General features: G+C 35.1%; 1 protein-coding gene across 3 annotated transcripts in view; it reads right to left on the reverse strand.

The window, feature by feature from the left end:
• The window catches only part of VPS13B (vacuolar protein sorting 13 homolog B (yeast)), a 1,072,080-nt gene that overhangs the window by 512,743 nt on the left and 531,863 nt on the right, over window positions 1-27,474 (reverse strand). Inside the window, exons 25-28 of one of the 3 annotated variants that reach the window (XM_006859183.1) lie at window positions 11,266-11,437; window positions 10,601-10,715; window positions 7,957-8,098; window positions 4,435-4,843 (exon numbers count right to left, since the gene is read on the reverse strand). In XM_006859183.1, coding sequence (XP_006859245.1) covers window positions 4,435-4,843; window positions 7,957-8,098; window positions 10,601-10,715; window positions 11,266-11,437 — 838 coding nt within the window. Of the gene's footprint in view, window positions 1-4,434; window positions 4,844-7,956; window positions 8,099-8,658; window positions 8,726-10,600; window positions 10,716-11,265; window positions 11,438-27,474 lie in introns of those variants that run through there. The other 2 variants (XM_006859184.1, XM_006859185.1) reach the window with 2 other exon arrangements.

Raw genomic sequence — 27,474 nt, forward strand, 5'->3', positions numbered from 1 at the left:
TAATAAAAATATATATTTATACAAGAAAATGCCTTGAGTCAGTTTTTCAGTTACTTTATAGTTGGAAAGAAATAGGTTTTCCTTATTTGGATTAGTTCACCTGCAGTTAATAGTTGGACCATATGAGGAAATGTTTCCTCTAGAACCCTTTTTAACATGAAAATGAATGACTTCCTTCTTTGCTTTACCTCTATTTATAAGAATTGAGCTTCATGAGGAACTACTCATTCTAGAAGACATATTCAATTTTTTAAAACGTCCTCTAGTCTTAAATGAGTCCTGGTGTGACGCTGCAGGATAAACACTCAACTTCTAGGTTGGTACAAACCACAAGGTTGGTGGTTCCAACTCCCCAGCCACTCAACAGCACTTAACAACAACAGTGTAAAATAAAGAGCTCAGGCTGGAAGTTCATACCTGTAGAATCAGAATACTGATGATCAGTACAGGTAATATACACAATACTCAGGTGGGAAGACAGACTTCCAATATTACTTCTGCAAATAAGCTGTTGTTGTTGAAGTGCCATTAAGTTGGTTCCAACTCAAAGCGACCCTATATAGGGTTTCCAAGGCTACAAATCTCTGCAAGAGCAGAAAACCTCATCTTCCTCCCATAGAGCAGCATGGGCCACAACCGTCAGCAAATAAAATATTCCAATGTTAAATATCATTTAATTATCATTAACAGAGTCCTAGTGTGGCACTGTTTGATAAGTACTGGATGGCTAAACACAAAAACCCACTACCTGCTCCTCAAAAAACGTAAACAGAGTCACTCAACTTAACAGCACTAAACAACATCAACATCGTTCGTCACTAAGTGCATTTTAGAAATGAAGTATTAAAATATTTCACAGTTAATAAAATATGAAATATTTCTGCTAATTTTTATCTTTTCGTGGGGAAAGTAGTGTATGTGTGTATAGAGATACACGCATGTGTATGTGAATGAAAAATGAAAACGCTAAAAACAACACTAAACTCATAAGCTTGCATCAATAACTAAAAGTTTGTAAAAAGAGTAGAATTTTCATGCTATTAACAGTTCTGGTGAGGCATTATAGGATAAACATTGGACTGCAAGTTGGTTTGAATCACAAAGTCATTGGTTTGAATCACACCAGTTGCTCCTTGGAAACCCTATACAGGGTTACTATGAGTTGGAACCAACTTGAGGGCATTTAGCAAAAACAAGATTAACAGACAACATAAATTTCTGCTGCTTATAATAGCTACATTTTCTTAAAACCCAACATTTTTAGAGTCTTCAACTTTCTTTTAAGATGTTCAATATAATTCAACATAACAGAACATATAAAGTCTCCAAGACACTTGAGTTTCTCATTGTGTAATGCTATACTTACATAAAGCCATAACTATGGGTGTCCAGGAGTCCTGCTGGGGTACTTGTAGGATCAGCACTGAACCACAAGGTCTGTTTGAACTGCAAAGTTGGTGGTTCAAACTCACTAGCTGATCCTCAGAAACCCTAAACAGGGTTGCTACAAATCAGAACCGACTCAATGGCACATAGCAATGGTGACTGCTCTACCGAAAGCTACCAACCAAAGGTTTTATTTAGCTATTGACGTATTTTCAGTTGAAGACCAAAAGATAGTTCAAATAAATGTGTAAAATAATGACCATTAAAAGTTGTAGACTAAGCACTGAACTGGTAACAACAAGGTCAGAAGTTCAAACCCACCAGCCACTTTCAGAAATCCTACATAAGGTCAATGAGTCAGAACCAAGTTGATGACACAAAACAACAAGTGATCTTTAGGGATATTCATAGGAAATGAAGTCACATTTCATCTACGGATCATTTCTGAGTTGTGGAGAAATGATTATTCAGTGATGATTTTATAACGGAAATGTTTCTCAGTGGTATCACATGGCAAAATTTAGTGTTGCGATTAAACTGATTATAGCAAAGCTTACACACATATTTTAATTTAATAAACTGGATAAAAATATTACTCAACTAAGGTCCTTTATGAAGTTTTTCTAGACTACAATGAATACCATCCTTTGCTTTTGACTATGTTACTAGTTATTTAATGATTCATATTTATTTCTACAGCAATGGCTGCTTCAATTATTTTCCTTATTAGTCACATTATAATTTTCAAATATGTTAAATGGAAATCTTTGATTTTCAACATGAATATATACATATAAAAATTCTCTACACTTTAAAGTGGTAAAAAGGTGAGTTTTATATTATGTGAGTTTCACTTCAATAAAGAAATATATACTCTAACCTTTTCATAGGTAAATTATGATCATTTCAATTAATAGTAGCAATGGATACAACGTGTCAAAAAAAAAAAGCTAACAATGCAACATATCAAAATCTGTTAACTTTGGGCATGCGTTCTTATGTTTGTAATTTCAGGTAGATATTCCAGCAGTTCATAATACCTCAGAATTTTTATACAAACATACACACACAGACATATATACACAAACACAGACAAATAAAGCAGAGGGCAAAAATTACAAATGCAAAGATGTATGTAATATATGCAGGCAAAAAGCTTACTATACAAAGTACTCTTATTCATTGAGAAGGAGTGTATTTGTAACTTCTTAGAAACTGGTGGATTTTTCAACAATGAGAGTGATAAAGACTCAAAGTTTGGTAGGCCACTATTAGGGATCAAATGTGAAAATCGTATAAATTGTTGCACCGTTTGAAACAGTAATTTGACAGTCTCTCTTAACATCTGATTTAGCATTTTGTTAGGCATTTATTCTCCAGGTACATCAAGCCAAGTCACCAAAAATCACACCTAAAATGTTGTTTATTGCAAAAATTTTTAGCATTAAAGATTTTTAAATTTAAAATAACTCCTAAAGTCCATAGAGAAATATGGAAGATTATATTGTCAGAAGATGGGTACAGGTAATCCCCCAGATTATGAATGGTTTCCCTTCCTAAATCTGTCTGTAAATTGAATTTGTACATAAAATGGAATAGTTAGGTATGGCTCATATCTAAATCAGTTAGCAAACTATCTCTCTTAGTATATAGCATACATAATGATTTGTTCTGTGTGGTGAAAAAAACATTAAAGAAACAATTCCAAATATAGTAAAATACACCTGTTGATGGGACTGTAAAATGGTGTAACCACTGGGGGAATTGGTATGGCATTTCCTTGAAACACTGGAAATAGAAATATCATATGAGCCAGTCATCCCTCTACTCAGTTTATAACCTACATAACTTCGAGCTGTGACATGAATAAATTTATATACTTGTATTCATGGAAGCACTATTCACAATAGCAGAAAGTTGGAAAAAACCTAAATGCCCACCAACGGAGGAATGAATAAGCTAACTTTGGTACATATACACAATGGAATACTAAGCAAATAACAATAATAAATCCACAAAACACCTCATAGCATGGAAGAAACAGGAGGACATTAAACTAAGTGAAATTAATCATAAAAGGATAAATACTGTATGAGACCACTACTATAAAAAGTCAAGAAAAGGTTTTCACACTGAAAGAAACATCCTTTGATGGTTACCAGGAGTGCAACGCAGGGGGTAAGAGGGGGAATCATTTAATCGGCTGGATGGTAGATACTTGGTGTTAACTTGGGTGAGGGGAGACACTTACCACAAGAAGGAAGTTGACTCAAAATGGTGGAGGAGGGGGAAGACATGGGGAGGAATGCAGGATTTAAAAGCAGTAGGGATAAAGACTTAAAAAGGAAAACACACAAAACCATAGAATAGTTTCAGAATGCACTAAGAATCTTAGAAGAAAACACAGAAACAAGGTAAGTAACCATTTTTTCTAAGCTCTGTCTTAGGAAACATTGGGTAAACATGAAAGCATATAATTTTAGTACATTTTATAATGATGGTCACTTTTTAAAATTAAATTTTGTGAATATACATGTGTGTGCATATATATACATACACACACACACATATATATATATATATAAAATCTACCTACAGTTGAGTTTAATAAAACAGATAAAAGTATAACCTTCACTAACAAAAATGCTGAAAAAATACCTCTCATATTTTCTACTCTAGCAAATAATGGAAATGTAATCTCCTAATAATGCGGCACTTTAAGATAATCTCTCGACCGCAAGATTGGTTTGAACCATAAATTCGTCAGTTCGACCTCACCAGCTGCTCCCTGAACACCCTGTACCGGGTCTGTATGCATCCGAACCAACTGGACAGCACTTAACAACAACAACAATAATAGAGTCACACATCTACCCAGTATTCCTGACCTATTTCCTGGATTTCTAGAATGACAATAATATATTTACTGCTAAAATACACCAAAATGAAAATTAAATCAGCTGCCCGTGTCTTAAAACACAAAAAACAAACTGAAAGCTAAATCTTCTAAAAGAAAATTATTCAAACAAACAAATCAGAAGACAGTACCTCCAATAGTAGGCTGTATTTCCTCTGTTTTGGGAACGAAAATTCTGATTACACTTGTGTTGATGTAAATCAAAGGTAAGTTACGTGAAGTCAGCGTATGGGTCCTCATGGGCTGACCAGAAGAGTTTCTTTTCTCTTTTTGAGTCCTTGGTAGTTTAGTTTGAAATATACTTGCAATGGCATTAAGTAAAGGAAAACAAAGGACAACATCAAAGGCTTGTGCTGAAAGAAGAATCTCATGAAGAAAATGAGGAGAACCATCTGTTAAACCTTCTGATAACTTATGGAAACTTCTTCGTTCATTTCTTGATATCAATTTGTGGCGGACATTTTTTGTTACAGCTTTTGTGTATGTCAGAGAGAGAAATCCATGCTGCTGATGGGAGCCATCTAAAAGTTTTGTGGTAGTCTGTTCCAGAAAAAGGAAAGCAAAATAAACATTTACTTAAATAAAAGAAATAACTATTTCAAAGCAGAAAATTACTTCAATTAGTATTTTAACATTTTATTGAGTCTTACCAATCCTATGCCTGTTAATGGCCACATTACGGATCAATTCTGTGTATGGGCCAAAGCCTCCAAGAATGTTACAATAATTAAATGGAAAATTAGTAATCCTGAGTTCTAGTTTAGAACTCAAGAGTATTTCATTCTTTTTTTCTGGTTTTTAACATTGCATCTTCGTTTCCTGATTTGCATAAGAACTTATAGATCACATAGAGATTCTGTCTACTGTTGCTGATTTTTTTATTAAAGGTATCAATATGTTGTCATGTTTATTCAGGTGAAACTGAAAATGAACCACATACTGCATTTTTATTTGTGATCAGGATCTCAAATAGGCAAGATGATTGCCTGAAATATGTGGTACTTTATAGTTAAAAGCTTTCCTTTGATAACTGGGCTTATATGAAGATAAACTGAAAACCAAATTCACTGGCAAATTTACTGAGTCAAGCTGACTTATAGCAATCCTACAGAACAGAATAGAAGTGTCCCATAGGGCTTCCCAGGTCATAATCTGACTGAAGCAGAGTAGACTGGTGGGTTTGAACTGCCGACCTTTCAGTTAGCCGCTGAATGCTTAAAACAGTGCGACACCAGGGCCCCCAGAAGAGCACTGATATTGTTGGTGCTTCAAGTTGGTTCCAACTCATAGAGCTCATCAGATGAGCCTCATTGATATCTGCATTGATAAGTGAGCTAACCAGTTAGTGTATGCTCACTGGAAATAGTAACATGACAATATTTGTGTTTTAAAACTTGTGCATTTTCAGTGACTGTCCCCTTGTTTACAAACCTATCAACTCTTTTACAACTCATACTCCTGAAGTATAATACTGTAAATTAAGATATAACATTACATCGTAACAATAATATTTTTGACAAAATTAGTTGTATTTTCAAATTTAAATTGTACTCTGTAGACAAATTATAATAAAAAGAGCATATTTTGAAAAGAGTGAAGTTTATGTTTGTGTATTCCTCAATATTAAGACTGATATTTCTTAGAACCCATTAATGTAAATAAATTATTTTATGGTAATTATTCAATCTAAAATTATAGTGAGCTATTACAGCCCAGGGGAGTCCTGGCTAATACGCTGTGGGCTAATGTATCAGACTGCAGTCATTTGAACCGTATGGTTGGTGGTTCAAACTCACCAGCTGCTCCTTGGAAACCCTATATAGCGTAGCTATGGGTCAAAATCGACTCGATGGCACTTAACAACAACAATAATTACATTCCAGAAATCTGGGTCAGAACCAACTCAACTGCACTTAACAATAACAACAATTATATTTAAGCTTCCCAACCCCTCTCCTCAGGCCTAATAATTTTTTATCTATTAGTAACTGTTTCCAATTGCTAAAGAGCAGGTAAAAATGGGTGGAGAAGGTGATTGTTCAGGTTCGGATTCAGGGAGTGGGTAGAACACAGGCAACTTTGCATTTGTATCTAAACTGGACTTTTGTGAGGAACTACTACTGTGAAAATAATCCAACACAGAGGCTATGTTAACTAACAGCAACATCTGAATCCTAAGAATAGTATGACAGCTGTTTTACATACGAATACTTTGATCTGAAAAAATATTTGTACAAATATTGAATGTAAACTCTTAAAAAAGTAAACACCATGAATATAAGAAGTCATTTGTTTTAATAAGAGTTACATTATTTTTCAAATAAGTGTTATTTCCTTCATTCCCTTAATATAAGGAAAAAATGAAAAAGGAATGAATACTAACTGGAATTCAGATAAAATAAATATTACTTTTCACAGAACATTATGTATAATTTGTCATATAATTTTTATTACATGAGAATAATACACAATTATATATGCTATGCATCATATTATTATATATGACAATTTATTACATTTATCAAATATTTTATACTACTTAAAAGTTAGAAAATTTAATTGCTACTAAGATAATAATAAAAATAGAGAAAAATTAATATTCAAGGGAACATCTTTAAAGATGTTAACAAAAACTGGGTTTTCTTAATACAAGCTGAAATTAGAAAACATTTTCCTAATGGACACTGATGAACACTCAGTGGAAAATGAATCTAAAGAGAACCACAGACATGAAAGCCATACTTTGCACATATCTTTTTCCAGCACTAACAAGAGTATATCTTTTAAAATATTTTAAATCAATCAAATCGGAAAAACATCATTTACCATGCAAGGTATTAAATATTAAATCAAGAAACACAATTATTTATGTTATTAATTTTAAAAATGCTAGATTTATATGAACTCCCCTTAGATCTATATAAAACAATAGAAATGGATAAGTAGTTCACATTTGCAGAGAGAATATATAATATCTGCAATGATTTGATAAGTTCTTAAGAGTTATTACCAATCTGCTCTTAATATAAAACGATTACATGTACCACTACACGTTTTAAGAGCGTCACTTAAAAGATAGCTTGAGAATATATTCAGATATGTTGTGTCATTAGAAAAATCAGAGTAAGCAAAGAGCTAAGCTTCTGTAAAAGTCAGGGGTTTACAGAGTATAGCATTTACCTACTATGCAATCAATGACAGAAGTATAGACTTGTCCAGATTAAAGAGGACACCAAATGTGGTACTTTGAATTAGCTGTGAGAAGGCAATAGTATAACAATAGAAGAAAATAACCAAAAAAAGCAATCTCATTAAGAATCATAAAAAAATAAATAAAAGCAGTACTGTCAACTCTTGATCATTCAATTCAAATGCACAATATAAAAAGGACATTATATTCAATGTCCTGATTTGATTTTCTTAAAGTTAGTTCATATTTATAAAAGCAGAGTGACAAAAAGCATGTGTAAGTGACACACAAACAAACCACAGTAGAAAGCCAGTCAATGACAAAAATACATTATAGTTAACTGACACACTGAATGACATACACGACAAGGAAATCAAGAGTTGACTCTATGGGAAGGTCAAATTCCTTCTCTGGGTTCTTGTTAATGGCAGCTCGGTAGCATAATTTAAGAATGATTTCTTACAGAAGGAAAGAAGCCAGAGCAATTACTGAAAGGGTCCTGCTTGCTGATGGGTCGAACCAACAATGTGCGTCTGTTCAGCTTGTCAGTGCAGGACAGGAAGACACCTCCACATTGCCCCAAAGACCAACACTCTTCCCCAAGGCTTGAAGTGATGGGCAGGAGCAAAGAAGGTGAAAAGACAAAAAGCAATAAAAGCCATAAGCAAAAAAATCTGGATAGCTTTTCATTCTGCTTTGTTTTGCACAGATTTAGGTTTGAGCCACTGCTAGAGTATGGCCTCTGTCTGGTCCATCTTCTGCAAAAGCATTGTTAATGGAAGTAAACAAAAAATAATTGTTTTTAGTGCAAAATCACCGTGTTTAGCTTACAGTAAAGAAAACTCCAGCATGAACTCAGTTATGAGATGGGAATAACTTTTTAAAAATCAACAAAATAATACACTAATGATACTGTTTATTAATAAAAAGCAATCTTACCTTTACTTTTTTGATAAGTTTGCATAATTGGTAAAACAGGAAAATGATTACAAAACATGATCATCTTAAAGAAATCAAGAGTTTTGAAACATACTGAAATATTGGAGGCTAGGTCAAAAAGAATTTATTCTGAGCTCTAATTTTTGTAACCATTAGTCCTATTACATATAAAACAAAGACAAAGTTTTGTAATTTTCAAAAATCATAGTTACTAAATGATTCTCACCACAGGTTTTTCTTTGCACTGTAGACATACTCCTTCAAAATGTCCTGACTGCCAACCTTCCCCTGGCCTGGAAAACATAAGTTCACCTTATCTATTCTATTCAAATTTTCTGAGTTAAAAAATTGAGCATATATGACTATTTCAAAATTATGATGTAAACAACACTATCCTGAACTAAAAGATGGATATAACAATACAATCAAAAGAACAATTTAGCACTACATCCTGACAGTACTGCATTGATAGTCTGTTCCAATGGTAAAGTGTATTTGGTTGATTATTTCTATGTCTCCCACTAAGCAGTAGGTCAGAGGGTAGGATTTAAGTCTACTTTTGTTAAATAATATATTCCAGTGCTTAGGCGAGGGTATCATTTATAATAGACATTCAATAAAGTTTTGATTGAATAAATAAATAAACTTATTAAATATTTTAAATTTTGATAAATTTAATGAAAAAATCAACAGTGAAATAGAATACAAATTATAACATAAACATCTTAAGAAATTATTTCAACTATAATATTATATTAATAAACTGCTTGAAATGATTATTTTGATATGATACATATCATTGGACAACAACTAAAAAGCTAAACAATACATTACTAAATTCCAATTAATCATTTGCCATTAAAATCTGTAACAAAAATGATTCTCATCTGCTTGGTAAGATAACAGTATTAAAACAGGTCTTAGTATATATCCAGAATGATATTTTGTATTTTACAATTATAGCACAAAGTTTCAGCTGTGGTATGGCCGCTGTCAGATGAGTAGTTATTAACATAAATAATATGTTATATGTAATAAAAGATAAAAACGGAAATGTCTTTAATACAGAATTAGAAACTTGTTAAATAAAGACTATTTTTAGGGCATGAAATACATGTATATGTGTAGAGAAATACATGTTTTTGTAGGTATTCAGTAAACAACTATTGAATAAATAAATATTAAGAATCGAGAAAAAAAGGATTTTTTAAGCCTATCTAAGGCAAAACAATGTGAAATTTTAAAATATTATGCTTTTCAAAAAATAATTTAAAAAGAAGACTTGTGAATGTTATGGTATGTTGATTATATTTCAATTTTAAGAAGCAAAACACCAGGTACTGGTATATAGCATAGAGTTTAAAAACTTTTTGTTTGGGAAAAATTAATGACAAAACCGTAATAGAACTTTGTGAAAATATCTAAAACTTAACTTTTCACTACCATTACTTATTATTGCAAACAAATAATAATTGTATGTTTTCAGCCTTTTCAAATAAATTTATTATGGAAGGAATGATATGGCTCTAGAAACCTCCACCACAAGTATACTGATCATTTGTAGTATAAAGAGTAACACTGTAGGATAAGCAGATTTCAAAGGTTGCTGGTTTAAACTCACGAGATGCTCCTTGGAAACCCTATACAGGGTTGCAGAATCGGAACCAACTCGATGGCACTTAACAACAACAACAACAACACAGATTGTCAAAAGATGTGAGATATTCTTCCATTTTCAATGTACGATAAACACTAATATAAAAGAATGAATGGGGAGTATGCAGCAAAAACAAGAGCCACTAGCTGTGTTTCTATCATCTTAACAAAAACACAACACATATAATATATGATGTGAGATGATTGGAAAAAGCAGCTTTTTTTCATTTAAAATGGCAATGAAGATATTACAAACAGACTTAATCATCTTATAAAACAAAACATTTTTATATTTCCATATACAAATAAAAACTATGTAAAATTAAATAATTTAACTTTGTAAAAAATCTTCTTTGGGAAAGAAATAATTTAATAATAATTAAATTATTGTTTTTTTTAAAACAAATAAGAATTTTTAAAAACAAATAATTAGCCAAATTAAAATGAAAAATTCTTAAACTGACTTAATTAAAAATACATAGATTTTTCCACATTCATCATGTATAATTTACCTGCTTCTGTAGTGATCAATATTGAAACTCTCTATTTTACATTTGACTTTGGTGTATACATCCTGGACATCTATGGAAGCACTGAGATCCTCTAGTTCACTGACCATACAAACCTCTGCAAAAAAAGAGCCAGATTATTATCCATAGAGGCTTTATAATCAGTATTAACATTTGCTCTTCTACATTTAGCTTTCACATACATCCTGGACATCTAGAGAGGCACTGAGATCAATCTGTTCACTAACCACACATGCTTCTTAAATAATAAGTGAATATTAATAACAATGTAACGTATTTCAAGAGCGTAGTAATCCCAGTTAATGTTAGAAGTGCTATGCTCAGATACCAATGGAGGATCTTTACAAATCATGGAATGACAATAATATACTGTGTCAATATGATAATTTGTGAAAACTAATCTCATAGGCTTTAGAGTGAAGTTCAATACGAACAAGACATAGTTACATATCACAAAGTCAGAGAATATGTGCATAAAAACACATACATACTAAATATTGGCAAGAGTCAACTATTAGTATTGCTAACAGACATCACTTCAATTAGATCTAGTGATATTTACTCAATTATAAATGACAATAAAAAAACAATTCTAATATTTCCTTTGTGTTTAATCATCTAATTTGGGAAGAAAAATAGACTTGTACCTGTGCCTTTATTCTCAGGATCAGGAGCAAAGAGCTTGACAGTAATTTTGGGGAGCACCCACTGCATCCATAAACTAACACGCCCACTGGATCCACCAATGCTACTGGTAGTTTGTTCCAAAGTGACAGAATCAGAAAATGGTGAGTCATCACCTGCTGGTAAGGAATCTCCCTGGGGTAAGGAAAAAAACACAACCAAGCATTGGTAACTTCAGCAAATATAACTTAGAGTAAGTTTCTATAATGTAAAACCTGCAATAATTACTTGTAACATTCCGACATCATCAACTAATATAAACAAACAATCAAATGGTTTTTATAGGTGCACTGTGCGTGCATGCCATGAAAATTTTCTCTAAAATTATTTAAGAATCCAGAGCAAGTTAGGGTGATAAGGATAAGCACTTCCTTATAAAGAAAGGTGTATACGCTATGGTCAAAAGACAAATCTTGTCCTGTTTTTGTAAATAAATCTTTACTGGGTGGCAGCCACACCCATTCATGTATGCACTGTTCATAGCTGGTTTTCAGCAGAGTTGAGTAGTTGTCACAAATTTCATGGCCCCTACAAAATCTGAAATATTTACTATATAGTTTTATAGAAAAACTATACCCCTGCTATAATTTTACATGAATCTACAGTAACTACACCAATGTCATTAGCTTTATTTTAAAATCAGCAAAATATTCATCATGCCTCACATATTCAAATATAAAAAGATGCTACAAAATTTAGTAAATTTGAAATCGATTTTTGGATGTTTTATATGACTAAGTGTCTCTTAGGTAGAAGTATGAATGGCAAGCTTATTCAATTCAGTACCTACTGAACCCTAACTATGGGTCAGGTTCTAAATCTAGAGCTAAAACAGTTAGTTGCATTTCAAAACGTTACCTATTTGTGTGTGCTCTGCTCAGGAAGTTAATATACCTGTAGGAAACATGCCCGAGCTGGGAGCTGTACCCTCCAGACTCACAAGCAGGAGGAGATGGTGCCAGATAAGAATTATTCCTTCTTTTTTTCAGGATTAGTTAACAAGTGTTTGGGTTTTAAAAAACTCAAACATTTAATACCTACAAACAAAACTCAGGAGCCTAAGTCCACATGCTAAGAACTAATGAAATACACTATGAAATGCCTATTTGTTTTAAAAATGCATGTTTGTATATACATTAAACATTAGTTACATATGCATATAGTTTATTTGGCAGGCAGTCTGATATAAGGTAAGGACATCAGAGACCACACAGGTGACTTTAGGTAGGTATTTGATTCTCTCAGAGCATTTCTTTCTTCTGTAAATTGGTTATTATAATGCTATTTCCTAAAATGTTAAGATTAAATGTACGTAAAGTGATTAACAGAAGGGTTGTTTCCTATGCTAAGGAGTCATGACCAGCATCAGCAGCCACAAAATATCCTTTAAAATTCAACAGAAGACAATATAAGACAAGTCAGTATGTTTTTAAGTTTAAATTCTCAGAGCAGAAGACACTCATCTTAAAGTCAAGTCCTTAGCCTGACATCTAAAATTAAGTCAAAATCCTGTAAGAAACCAATTTTAAAACAAGTATGACTATCACATTCAATCCCATGACACCTGTTGTTGCTCTTGCTATGTACCCTAGCATCAGTTCTGACTCACAGCAATCCAGTACAAGGTTTCCGAGGAGCGGCTGGTGGGTTTGGATCACCGACCTCAAAGTTACCACTGCAATGCTTACCTTACAGCACCACACCGTACATGACATGTAGACAAGGGAATATGCAGACCCTATATAAAGCTACCTGGACCTCACTGTTTCATAACATCTTTTAAATAGAAGAAAATTCAATTTTCCGGAATCTCCAGAAGACCAAATGAGGAAGATTTTTACAGAACAAGCACATGTTGTACCAGGAACAGCAAAGCAATAATGTGACAAAAAATGACCCATTTAAAAATAAAGACAACCTACTCATTGTCCCAATACATCAAATATAACAAACCTCACTACTGTTGGGGCTTGCATACAAATTCTTCTCTTGGGGAGATGGGGGAAGTGGTCTTTAATCTGCTATCATTGAAATTTCAAGAACTTAGAGAAGCATTTTTTTAAAAGTCATGGTTTTGGTAAGCTATTATTGTTGTTGGTATGTGCTGAGGAGTCGGTTCCGACTCATAGTGACCCTGTTCGGGGTTTCTGAGGCTGTAAATCTTTACAGGAGCAGAAAGCCTCTTCTTTCTCCCGCGGAAGAGTTGGTAGTTTCAAACTGCTGACCTTGAAGTTTGCAGCCCGATTCGTAACCACTACGCTATCAGAGCTCCTATAGACAGCATCTAATTAAAATCACAAATTAATCCGAGAAAAAGATTTCATTTTCAAAAGTCAAATTCCACAGAAAGTAATACACTCTGGCTTTTATGCCTTTCTTTACTACATTCACATCGTCACATGTTCCCGAGTCGTATTTTTAAAGTGCCTTTCAACCTGAGGGGCTCCTCTTCCAGAACTATATCTGACAACTTTCTGGTGTTCTTCATCGTGTTCCAATATTCAATATTCAGGTGATATCTGACAGTGTTCCACTGCTATTCATAAGGTTTTCAGTGACTAAACATACAGTATAAAATTAGGAAAGGTGTGCGACAGGGTTGTACTTTTTCACTACACTTAAAACAGGGCATCAGGATTGGACTCATTAACAACCTGTGATATGCAGATAATACAACCTTGCTTGCTGAAAGAGAAAAAATACTTACTGATGAAGATTAAAGACCAGAGCCTTCGGTATGGGTTGCACCTCAATGTAAAGAAAACAAAAATCCTTAACCACAGGATCAATAAACAACACCCATGAAAATGGAGAAAAGACTGAAATTTTCAAAGACGTCATTTTACTTGGACCAACAATTGACAATTATGGAAGCTGCAGTCAAGAAATCGAACAACATATTGCATTACGCAAATCTGCTGCACAAGACCTCTTTAAAGTGTTCAAGAGCAAAGGTGTCGTTTTGAGGACTAAGGTGTGCTTGACCCAAGCTATGGTATTTTTAATAACCTTATACGCATGTGAAAGTTGGACAGGGAATAAGGAAGACCATAGAAGAACTGATGCATTTGAGTTACGGTGTTGGAGGAAAATATTGCAAGTACCATGGACTGCTGGAAGAACAAACAGGTCTGTGTTAGAAGAAGTACAACCAGAATGCTCCTTGGAAGACATAATGCCCAGATTTCATCTATCAAACTTTGTACATAGTGTCAGAAGGGACCAGTCCCTAGCGAAGGATATCTTGTTTGATAAAGTGGTGGGTCAGAGAAAAAGAGGAAGACCTCCATCAAGATGGATAGGCACTGTGGCAGCAGCAATGGTCTCAAACATAGCAAGGACTGGGAGGTTGGTGCAGGACCAACCTTTTGTTTTGTTTTGTTTTTTGTTTTGTTTCACACAGGGTTGCTATGAGTCACTATGGACTTGATGGTACCTAACAACAACAATGCCTTTCATTATGGAAAGATTCTTAGAGTAAAGGCATGCATAAATTAAATCCTCCTTTCAAAAGGCAGAAGCACATCATACTACCAAGAAAGAAAAATTGCAAGAAAAATGGTATCTGAAACCAACAACAGGTGTGCTATAGGATAAGCACTGGATCTCAAGGTTGGAGGTCAGTATGAGTTGGAACCGATGTGACAGCACTTACCAACAAGAACAAGTATAACTCAAAGGAGCCCTGATAACATAGTGGGTTTCACATTGGACCACTAAAAGCTGCAAGATCAGCATTGATTCTGCAGTAGTAAGATGAAGCTGTCTGCTTCTGTTGAGATTTACAACCTTGGAAACTCTATACAGTGTCACTATGAGTTGGTACCAAACCTGAGGGCACACAGCAGCAACGGCAGCAGTTAGAACTCAAAACCAAACTCAGTGTCATTGAGTCAATTCTGACTCATAGCAACCCTGTAATAGGTTTCCTAGGCAGTAAATTTTAAGGGAGCAGAAAGCCTCATCTTTCTCCTACAGAACTGGTGGGTTAAAACTGCAAACCTTGAAGTTAGCAGCCCAATATTTATCCTACAGCACCATCAGAGCTCCTTTCTACTTGTAGGAATTCTAAGAAAACTGTGACTTCAAATTTAAAACATAAGTACTTGTGAGAAAAAGTTTTGCTCTTCTTCCTCATACAGTTTCAATTTTCCTTTTGGACTTACAACATTTGGTGTGGTATTGTTAAATATGTTTAAGCATTAATTTTCTGCTTTGTTTCCAATTCTACAGCAAAAATTGAGCCAGATTAGAGATACTAAACTATTTTTCCCACATCTCCTCTTGCCAAGTCCTAAAATATACAGGTTAATTCTTTCACCATTTTGTTGCAAATTGACCAAATTATGAGTTTATTTTTCTAACAGAATTTATCATTTGTTTGTCAAGAAGAGCAAATTCTTGAACCCCCTTATCCTTCGCCTGCTTCAGAGCGCAGGGATGGCTATAGTTTTGGCCCCATCACCATTATCCCTTATCAAAATAACTCTAGTGTTTTTGTTCAATCATAAACCTCCCTTAGGGCTAAACATTTCTATCATGGTTTGCACTGACGTCAACAGTAACAAGCGGCCTGCTGTGGGCTCCACTACCTTTTCTCTCATTAGATCAGTGCAGGGTGGGAGAAATGATTAACCCTTTTTAAGCTCAGTACATAAGTCTCTCACTCATATTAGCCCCTCTACTACCACCAGATTGAAACTTGGGAACCTAGAGTGAATATATTCACCCACCAGGACGGACAACACTCACAATCAGCATATCAGCATGAAAAGAATTACCCATAGCTTAAAGTATAAATCATTCAAAGATCATATAAACAAATGATTCTTTTCTATTTAATATAAACAATTATTAGCGTGTATTTTCATAAAACTAGATGCACTTATACTAAGTTATCTATATTTGAAGGAACTTAAAAATACTAAATTTGACCCATGTGAGCAAGATAAATAATACTTTAAAAAGTAAAAAACTTTCTTAATTTTTATGAACTGTTTGGAATAAAAATTTTAGTTATAAACAAAATAAAAATAGATTTTAAAGTGATCCCTAAATATATAATTCATGCAAATAAGCACAAAAATGTAAGATGACCTCAGATCACAAGTTATATTTATACAGTGAAACTAATGAAATTTAAAACAAGAAAATCAAATGAGCCAGTACTTGAGTGACTGGAGACATTTCATGATACGATTATTATGAAACAGAAAAATAATTACATACAAAATGTTTTATTGAATGTTTTGTGAAGGTTAAACTATAACCTTCATTTCTCCAAATTGCTTTGATGTATTGTCTTTGTTCTGTCAACAACTATTCATCAAAAGATAATATGATAATCTAACTAGTATGATTACCATCTTTTGAATAAAAATTTCTCCTCAAATGGTAAAATTACATAAAGGTAAACATTTAATAAAAATAAGTCTGCTTTCAGGAGAAGAATTAGAATAATTATGAAATATTCTTAAAATCATATTTGAGGGAAAAGTTAAACTGAAAATACTATCTAAAGGATTGTCTGTAATAGACATAGGTTACTATTTAGAAGGTAGGTAGCTACTTTGAAAAGTTGGCTAACTACATTTGAATGATGGGAAAATTGACAAGTTTCACAATAATTGGTGCTACATAACTTTTTAGTCCAATATTAACTTTTTTATCTAATTGAAAATCAAAATATTTTAAACAATTACTAGAATTATGAAATGAAGCAATTCATGATGGATTTTTTTTTAGCACTCAGCTGTTAATAAAGCAACATTAATTTCTGTATCAATATATGATGAAAGCTAAATTTTGTCATGAACTAAACTTTTACACATTGGGAAATTAAGATAACAAGTTCTACCGAGGGAGAATTGCAAATCAGTATTCTAGAATTCAGTCCACACTTTATAGATTTTTTTCCTAAAGATTTATAATTATTCCTTATATCAATGGAGTGAGAAAGACAATGCTAAGAATATTGTAAATACAAGAGGACTTCAAAAAGTTCATAGAAAAACAGACTGAAAAGATAATAGAATTTTTCCATGACCTTCTTGAGGCCCCTTGGTACATACAAGAAAGGAAATAACAGTAACAAAAAATCCATGACTAAATAAATACCGGAGAGTGCAGTGGCTTTGTAGGCTTAGAACTGGACTGCAAACCACAAGGTTGAAGGTTGTAGGAAATGAGCCACACAGCCTGAGGAAGATGAGACGTTTTGCTCCCACAATGAATTATAGCCTCAGAAACTTTATACAAGGTTTCTATGAGTCAAAACCAACTCGATGGCATATAACAACACCAACTAAGAGCCCAGAGGTTCAAAAAATTATTTTATCTAAGTGTAATATCTTCTGAGAGAGCCACAGATTATTTATCCTGAGTTCTGGTGTGGCACTTTCAGATAAGCACTCAACTGGTAGGTTGGTTTGAGGCACATGGCTCAAATCTGTGTTGGAAGAAGTACAGCCAGATACTCCTCAGGCGCCAGGATGGCCGGATTTCATCTGCCATATTTCAGACATATTATAAAGAGGGACCAGTCCTTGGAGAACAACATCATGCTTTCAAGGAGGGTCCAGTCACTAAAGGAGGATATCATGCTTGGTAAGGTAAAGGGTCAGAGAGTAAGAGGAAGACACTCAACAAGAAGGATTGGCAAAGTGGCAATATCAAAAGGCTCAAGCATGACAACAATTTTGAGGTTAGCCCAGGACTGGGCAAGTGTTACGTTCTGTTGTGGATAGGGTCACTATATGAGTCAGTACCAACTCGATGGCAGTTAACAACAACAACTTTCCTTACTTTGGTTTAAGAACACACAATTCTTTCTGTCTTATCAAACAAATTATAAACTTAATAAAACAAACTGTTACCCATGTCTTACTCATTTCTAAATATATAAAAATCCCAAACAATGAATTGCTTCATCATTCCTTCATAATTGCAGGGTATGTTCATTTTAATCATAATTTATATCAATACCAACATGTTCTAATGTATACATTGTACACAGTACAATTCTAGATAGGAGCATGTACATTGTACTCTGTGTGAACGATATTCCCTAGATACACAACCAACATACATAATCATTCTTTGTGAGTCCTAAGTTTTTTGTACTTGAATTGTTCCAAAATAATGTTTTCAAAATAGGAAGTCATATTCATCTTGATAAACATTCAGCAAATAATTGTTTAATGGAACATTGTTCATTCTTACACTGACACATCTCTAAACATATATCCTTTTTTATAATTTTACTTATATTCTCTTTGTCTAATGATTTATCAACTCAAATTATTGTTACACTATCCAAGTATTTCCAAAGGAGCTCAGGCAGCATAGTGGTTATAAGTCAGGCTGCTAACCTCAAGGTCAGCAGTTCAAAACTACCAGCCACTCCACAGAAGAAAGATGAGGCTTTCTGCTCCTGTAAACACGTGCAGCCTTGGAAACTGTTATGCAGGATTGCTTTGAGTTGGAATGGACTCCATGGCACACAAGTACCACCACCACCACCACCAAGTATTTCCTAAGTATATTCTGTTTAAGTTGTGTCATCGGCATATCACATTGTTAATGAGTTTTCCTCCAATCCTGATGGCACGTTCTTCTACATACAGCCCAAGCATATAGCTCTGATGCAGTTTTCCTCATTTTAAGTCACAGAATTTGAACAATTGCCTCTTGGTCTAGCTACAGATTTCATAAGAATACAATGAAGTGTTCTGGAATTTCCATTCTTTGCTATGTTATTCACAATGTGGTATAATTCATAATGCCCTATGCTTTTGTATAGCTAGTAAAACACAGGTAAACACATTTCTGGGATTCTCTGCTTGCAGCCAACAGCCATCTGATATCAGGACATCCTCTTCTGAATCCGGCTTGAATTTCTGACCATTCCCTGTTAATGTACTATTGTAACAGTTTTTTAATTATCTTCAGCAAATTTTCACTTGTGTGTGATATTAATAGGAATTTTCTTTAATTTTTGCATTCTGTTGGATGTTTGGAATGGGAACAAGTATGGATCTCTTCTAGTCAGTTGGCCAGGTAGCTACTTTCCAAATTTCTTGGTGTAACTGAGTACCTCCAGCACTGCATCAGTGTGCTGAAATATTTTATTTGGTATTCCATTAATTCCTGGAGCCTTGTTTTTCATCAAGAATTTCAATAAAGCTTAGATTTCTTCCTTTAGTATCATTGGTTCTTAATCATATGCAACCTCTTTAATGGCTGAATGCTGTCCTTTTGGGTACAGTGACTCTGTGAATTCCTTTCATCTTCAGATGCTACCTATATCATGTAATATTTTACTCACAGAATTCTTAATATTTCAATTTGAGGCAGTAAGCATATGACACAACCATGCTTGCTGAAAGTGAGGAAGACATGACGCACTTACTGATAAAGATAAAAGACGACAACCGTTGGTCTAGATTGCACCTGAATGAAAGAAACAGAAAATCCTAACAACTTGATCAATAAAAAGTATGATAACTGGAGAAAACATGAAAGCTACCAAAGATTTCATTTTGTCTGGATACCCAATCAATGTCCATGGAAGCTATAGTGAAGAAATCAAACAATGACATATTACATTGGGTAAATCTGCAATAAAAGACCCTTTAAAGTATTCTAAACCAAACATGTCACTTTGAGAACAGTGCACCTGACCCAATCCATCCTATTTTCAACTGTTTCATATACATCTGAAAGTTGAACTAAATAATTAGGAAGATCGAAGGAGAATTGATGCCTTTGAATTACGGTGTTGGCAAAGAATATTGAACATAGCATGGCCTGCTAGAATAATAAACAAATCTGTCTTGGAACAAGTACAGTCAGCATGCAACTTAGATGCGAGGATAGCAAGACTACTGCTCACATTCTTTGGACAAATTATCAAGAAGGTACAGTTCTTGGAGAAGGACATCATGCTTTGATAGAGTGTTAGCAAAAAAAAGAGGAAGATCCTTAATGAGATGGACTGACACAGTGGTGGGAGTAGTGGCCTCAACACAGCATTTTGTTTTGTTGTATTTACGGTTGCTATGACTGCATTTACTCAGCCATCTAACAACATTAAAACTTCCAGTGCAATTATAGATAGGTTATAAAGAAAACATTTATTTGGAACTGCTATGTTCAATAATCTTGGAAAGTTTTCTTTACTGAAGACCTTTTATATATCAATAAATAAAAACAAAAGCCATTGCCAATGGGTCCATTACAACTCATAGAGACCCAACAGGATAGAGTAGACCTGTCCCATATGGCACCCAAGACCTATATACCAAAGATTGACGTATCTTTCTCCTGTGGAGCAGCAGGTGAGTTCGAACCAACAGCATTGAAGCATTTAACCAATGCACCACAAGGACAATTCTTATCATGGAAGAAATATGGCCCATTGGTCCCATAAGGGCCCATATTTTTATATTCTCCACATCTTCCTCATTTGGAGGAAAAAAAAAATGTGTATCACATCACTCAGGTCCTTGTACTTTTAAAAATTGTGCAATGAGCAGCATGAAGGCATTTATGCACGGGAATATACTGCTCTATTTCAAAAATGCAAAAGCCTAAAATACTACTACAGGAAATCAAGAGACTTAAAAAATAGAAGAACTTATGCTTATGGAGTCCTGGTGTGGCACTGTGGTCTAATGCATCAGACTGCAAAGTCATTAGCACTGCAGGGTCAGTGGTTCAAGCTCACCAGCTGTTCCTAGGAAACCCTATACAGGGTCACTGTGGGTTGGAATCAACTCAATGGCACTTAACAACAACAACATCATGCTTACTGATAGAAAGACTTAACACTGTGAAAAGACCACTACTATCCAAAGCAATCTATACATATAATGCAACCCCAATTCAAATTACAACATCATTCTTTAAAGAGAGGTAAAAACTTATCACTAACTTTACATGGAAAATTAATGGACATGAGATAGTAAAAGCATTGCTTAAGAAGAACAACAGAGTTGGAGACCTCTTACTCCCTGATTTGAAAATCTACTACACAGTCACAGTGGTCAAAACAGCCTGTTACTGGTAAAATGAAAAATAAATAAATCAGTGAAACAGAATTGAGAACTCAGAAGTAACTCTATCTGGTTTTTGACAGCAGTTCAAAACATATTAAATGGGGAAGAAATAGTTTCTTCAACAAATGGTGCTGGCAAAACTAGAAGTGCATTTGCAAAAGAATGAAACAAGACCAATATCTCACACCATATAAAAAAACAGTCAATGTGGATTAAATATATAAACATAAAACATAGAAAAAGATCATCAATTCAAATATAGAGACATTCTTATGGACTCTAATACATGAGATAAATACACTGTCAAACATAACTAAAAACACACAAACAATAGAAGGCAACATAGATGACTGGGACCTCCCAATAATTAGACACTTTTGTGTATCAAAGATTCTACCAAAACAGTGAAAAGAGAGTCCACAGAGAGGGAAAAGTATTTTTGCAATGAATTACCAAACAAGGGATTAATCTGCCAAATTTATGTTAAAACTATAACACTTCCACAAGAAAAAAGAAAAACAGCCAAACTAAACAGTGGGCAGAACATATGAACAGATAACTTTACCAAGGAAGACATGCAAGCAGCCAACAAGCATATGAAGAGAAGTCATGATCATTAGGAATTAGAAAAATGCAAATAAAAGCATTGAACATAGTTCAAAAAAGCAGATAAAAGGAGGTGGAGCTTAATGGCAGATTAGGGAGAAGCGGGGTGCAAACCTCCAACAGTAATAACACATAATATTAGATGAAGCATGTTCTGGGGACAGTCCCAGAACTCTGAACTATATATAAAGGTATATTTAGAAGGATTGAAGGCTTACTGCTTGTGGGATCAGTAGCAGAAGCAAGAAATGTGGAATTTTCTAATCTGTGGCTGTCAGCAGATTCTGGATCAGCCATCTTGGGTGTGACGGAGCCAGTGAATGATCAGAGGAACACTCCCACCACAGAGATCTGACCAATCATTGGAGATAATGGTGTGAACACTGTTTCCTGTTCGTTGGTCTCTCGCTATCTGCACACCTCCACTCTGGTGACTATGGGGGCTGCCTGAGCGAGTGGACACTCCCCCCATGCCCAGAGGGTATCTACTACCCATACGCATAGATGCGCTCTGCAAACACCACAGCGTACAGGGGGAGGAGCCAACAGGAACTGCTTAAAGCTTAACAGTATCCCAGAATGGCCAGTCAGCTGAGCAAGGGGCATTAAAGTCATGCTCATATTTTGCTCTTTTTTTGGGGGGGAGGGGCTCTTTCTCTCCCTACGTTATCCAAGACGAGACAGCAATTGTGATCATCTAGCCAAGCTACAATCATACCCTATAAAATCCCATCATCCAGGCAAGAGCCAATACCAGATGCTATATACCAGATAGACAGCCAACACTTTCTACAGTTACTCAGAGTTAAGTAATAAGGAAAATGAAAAGGGAAGTCCATCTCTGGATCCCATCTACCTGGAGGCAATCAGAAAGCTTAATAATATATCAACATACATTCATCTAATTATTGAAAACACATATAATTATTGAAGATGTCCAAGAGACAGCCGACAATTTCGACACATGTCCAGGAATAAGATAGAGTAACTGAAACACATAAATTGCATTTGGCCTAAACTTCCCATTGGAAGGAGAACAGGCTTTCGAAATGCCTGAGAAGGAATTCAGGAGAATGATACTGAGGTGCATCCAAATGCTCCAAAGAGGAGTTGAGAAAATAAGGAGGAAGTCATGAAAGTGCTACTGGAACAATCAAATAATATAGAAATGGCATCAGAAACAATTCAAACCCAGCAGAAATTATTAATAATAAAAGATCATACAATGGAAAATACACTGAAAAGGCAAAGAAGTAGAATTGAAGATATGGAAGCCAAAAACAGTGATCTGGAAGACAGAAGTCTCAATACTGCTAAGATAGAAGAACAAACAGCAAAAAAATGTGAAGAAAGTCTAAGATTCATGTGGGACAACATGAAGAGGAATAACTTTAGAATTATTGGAATTCTGGAACAGAAAGAATCACAGAAGACCACAGAGGAGATAGTTGAAGAGCTTCTGGAAGAAAATATCCCTAACATCCTGAAAAACGAAAAGACAAGCATTCAAGAAGCTGAATGAACCTCTGGAAGGATAGATCCCAAAAGAAAGTCACCAAGACATATCATAATCAAGCTCTAGCAAAATCAAAGATAAGGAAAGAAAACTAAAAGCACCTAGGGAAAAGAGAAGTGTTACTTACAAAGGCAAGGAAATTAGATTAAGCTCTGATCTTTAAGCAGAAACCATACAGGCAAGAAGGCAATGGGGGAGACATATATAAAACGCTAAAAAAAAAAAAGAACTACCAACCAAGAATCATCTACCCAGCAAAGCTGTCAATGAAATATGATGGTGTAATAAAAACATTCCAGGATAAACAGAAGCTAAGGGACTTTGTCAAAGCCAACCCAGCGCTTCAAAGCATCTTACAGGGAGTTCTTTTGACTGACATCCAACAAAAACAGGTAACAACCACAGATTGACATATGTGGCAACACCACATAGAACTCAATCAACAGATGGAAAAGTCCAGAATAGAACATAACTACAAGAACAAATTCAGATCATCTGGGAGATCAGTCTATGATCAAAACAATTACAATGTGAAAGAAGGTAAAAATATAGGAACAGAGATCCAAGTGATGAGGCAGTTAGGTAAAATGCAGGGTAAAATAGACTGTTTTAAATGGAGGAAATGTTAATAGATTGTAGGGTAACCTCAAAGAAAATTAATACTTTACAACATACCAAGAAAATTAAAATCCAAGAAGAACATGGAGACATTAAAAATATGAAGCTTAAGAAAAGATACCTGTACTAAAGGAAAGAAAAAAAAAATTTCTTTGTTCGCTACCAGAGGTGGGAGGGAAGGGACAGTAGAGGACAGATTAGGGGATAGACACATCATGGTTCAGGTGTTGGCAGGGGGAATACAAAAGAAGGGGGAAGGGGATAAACTAGGTAGATAAAGGAATCTTTGATAGGTTTGCATGGACTAAATGGGACAGAGATAGTGATGTATACTCAACCTTGGAGTCACAGGGCTCTGTGATACAAGGATCGAGGCATAGTCTGAATGGATAAAAGAGGGGAAACAATGTTAAGATGCTGGACTGAATGAATGTTGGTTTCCCTTGCCTACTATTGTAAATAGATACTTGAGGAGGATAGAAAGGAATATTTGGAAATACAATTACAGAAAATCTGTAAAGTCATCTTCAACCTATAACTGATTGGAATTTTTAAAAGGGGGTTCTAGAACTCCCCTAATACAATAGGCCTCTTGCAGTGTCTAGGACCTTAGGTAGAATCCTGAGCCCCATCCAGAACTTTCTAACGTGGGACATTCCCACTTTAAAGGACAAGCAGACCAATCTGGACCAAGCTAGAGGAACAGAAGTTACTTCTTGGAAAGAAAGACCAGCAGGAAAAAATCGAAAACAAAAATGGCAGTCTGATTGGCTACTACAAGAACAAGCAAATTGTGCATCGGGTAGCAACCAAAGCAAGTAATCAAGTCCCTTCAGGACAAATCCCCCTCCAAAACTGAAACTCAAAGGGAACACACAAGCAGGCTTGTAAGCTTGCTGGCGACCACGTTGGTCTACTGGTGAGTAGAAGAGGGGGAAAAGCAGCAATGGAGATATGGGCTGAGTTCAACCATATTCCATAGGCTCCCATCGATCTGGAGACGAGAAAGTGAAAAGGAAGGGATCACTGGTCCGAAGCATGATGAGACCCAAGGACTCCTAAGCCCATGGAGAATGACCTAGCCACAGAGGTCTAGAGCTGAGAGTGAAGTGTCCAGCTAACAGGAAATTGAAGGGAAATGCACAAGAATGCTCAAACTTGCAGAGAGTATCCATTTGACCTACCTTTGATTGATTGATGATCAGAACTCAAATAGAGGAAGAAAAAGAAATTTAACAAAAGAAACAAATGTAAATGCTACATTTTGATGAACTTGGCCTATGCTTATGGACTTTTAGTAGCTTAAAATACCAACCGAGAGGCATAACATCAGATCAAACATATACCTTCTCTACACAGGGTTGATAAGAATGGGCAACTTAGACACTGGCTACATAAAATGATGGTGGTGGTAGGGGTGATAGCCACAAAGTGGCTGGCTTACAAGTTTTCAAGAGAGAGTTTAGTTTCAGAGCGCAGGGGAAAGTAGAATCTCCACTGAATAGTTTTCATCTTGTCAAGATGCGTCTGGCAAAAGGAGATGGGGATAAGATTCTTATGATTCAATAGTGAGTAACTGTTATCACGACTAATTGTAACTGTCAGAACTGTAAAGGTAGAAGTTTTGTAACATAAAGGGGGAAGTAGTTAATCTTACAGTCCAGGAACAGAGGATCTTATGACTATCAAGGGAGAAGAGCACAAGCAGAATGTGGGACCCTATCCAGAGGAGCAGGGACACCAAAGATACAGGCAGAGATGATGACATGGAGATATAGAGCAGCTGAGGACTCTAGACTCTTTGTAGCCAGGAGGCAGGCTTGCAGAATGTGCCCTTTGGTTGTTTAAATGATTATATATTCCTGAGTCTTTGTGTACATCAACAAACAAACAAACAAAACAAAGGGAATAGAAGCAAATACTGATGAATGGTGATGCATGGAGGAGAATATAATCATTGCAATGAAAAAAAATATGATAGGATGAGTACAAAACTAATGTTCTCCCATGTAAATGATCACTCAATACAGGATTAAAGCTTTAAAAATATCAAATGTATGTATTTTAATAATAATAACAACAGAAAACTAATAAATGCTGGTATAGGCATGGAGACACTGGAACCCTTCTACAATGCTGGTGGAACTGTAAATGGGTACAAACACTGTGGAAAATGGTATGGTACTTCCTCAGAAACTTGGAAATAGAAATAACATATGACCCAGCAATCTCTCTACATGTGTATGTCCTCAGGAAATAAGAGCCAAGGCACAAACAGACATATGCACACCTAGGTTCATCATAGCACCATTCAAAAAGGTGGAAACAGCCCTTTTAATGGAAGACTGGATAAACAAACTTCTATACAGGCACACACGGAAGAACCTGGATACAATTGCTATTCAAACTGACCTTGTGGCCCAGTGCATATCCTACAGCACCATAGCAAAACTCCTGGAGGATATTATGCTGAGTGAAATTAGTCAATCAAAACTGACAAATATTGTATAAGACCACTATTGTAAAAACTCAAGAAAAGGTAGATAAATGTTAATCTGGCTAATGATGTTATGTGACATCAGAGCGATCTTATGAACAACAGAATGAAACACTTCCCGGTCCTGTGCCAACCTCACTATCTTGAGCCCATTGCTGCTGCCACTGTGTTAATCCATCTTGTTCGGTGACTTCCTCTTTTTCACTGACCCTCCACTTTACTAAACATGATGTCCTTCTCAAGGGATTGATTCCTCCTGATAATATGTCTGAAGTATGAGAGAAAAAGTCGGCCATCCTGACTTGCAAGGAGCATTCCAACTGTGCTTACTCCAGCACAGATTGGTTTGCTCTTTTGGCAGTCCACGATACTTTTATATTCTCCTTCAACACTATAACTCAAATGCATCAATTCTACTATGGTCTTCTTTATTCACTGTCCAACTTTCACATGTATATGGCATTACTGAAAATACCATGGCTTTTGGGTCAGGTGCATCTTAATCCTCAATCTAACAACTTTGTTCTTGAACACTTTAAAGAGGTCTTGTGCAGATTTGTCGAATGTAATACATCATTTGATTTTTTGACTGCTATTCCATGAATGTTGATAGTTCATCTGAGCAAAATTAAATCTTTGAAAACTTCAATCTTTTCTCCACTTATGTTAATGTTATTGACTAGTCAAGTGGTGAGGATTTTTTTTTTCTTTACAGTTGTCTCGTTTTCGTTACACTGAAGTTTAACCCATACTAATCTTCATAATCAAGAGCCAATGATACTCAGGGAGGAAGTCCAAAGTGCATTGAAGGAATTGGCAAAGAAAAAGGCACCAGGAATTGATGGAATGAAAACTGAAATCTTTCAAGAAAGTGAGG

This window comes from Chrysochloris asiatica, unplaced genomic scaffold (genome assembly GCF_000296735.1).
Source record: "Chrysochloris asiatica unplaced genomic scaffold, ChrAsi1.0 scaffold00031, whole genome shotgun sequence".
Lineage (NCBI taxonomy): Eukaryota > Metazoa > Chordata > Mammalia > Afrosoricida > Chrysochloridae > Chrysochloris > Chrysochloris asiatica.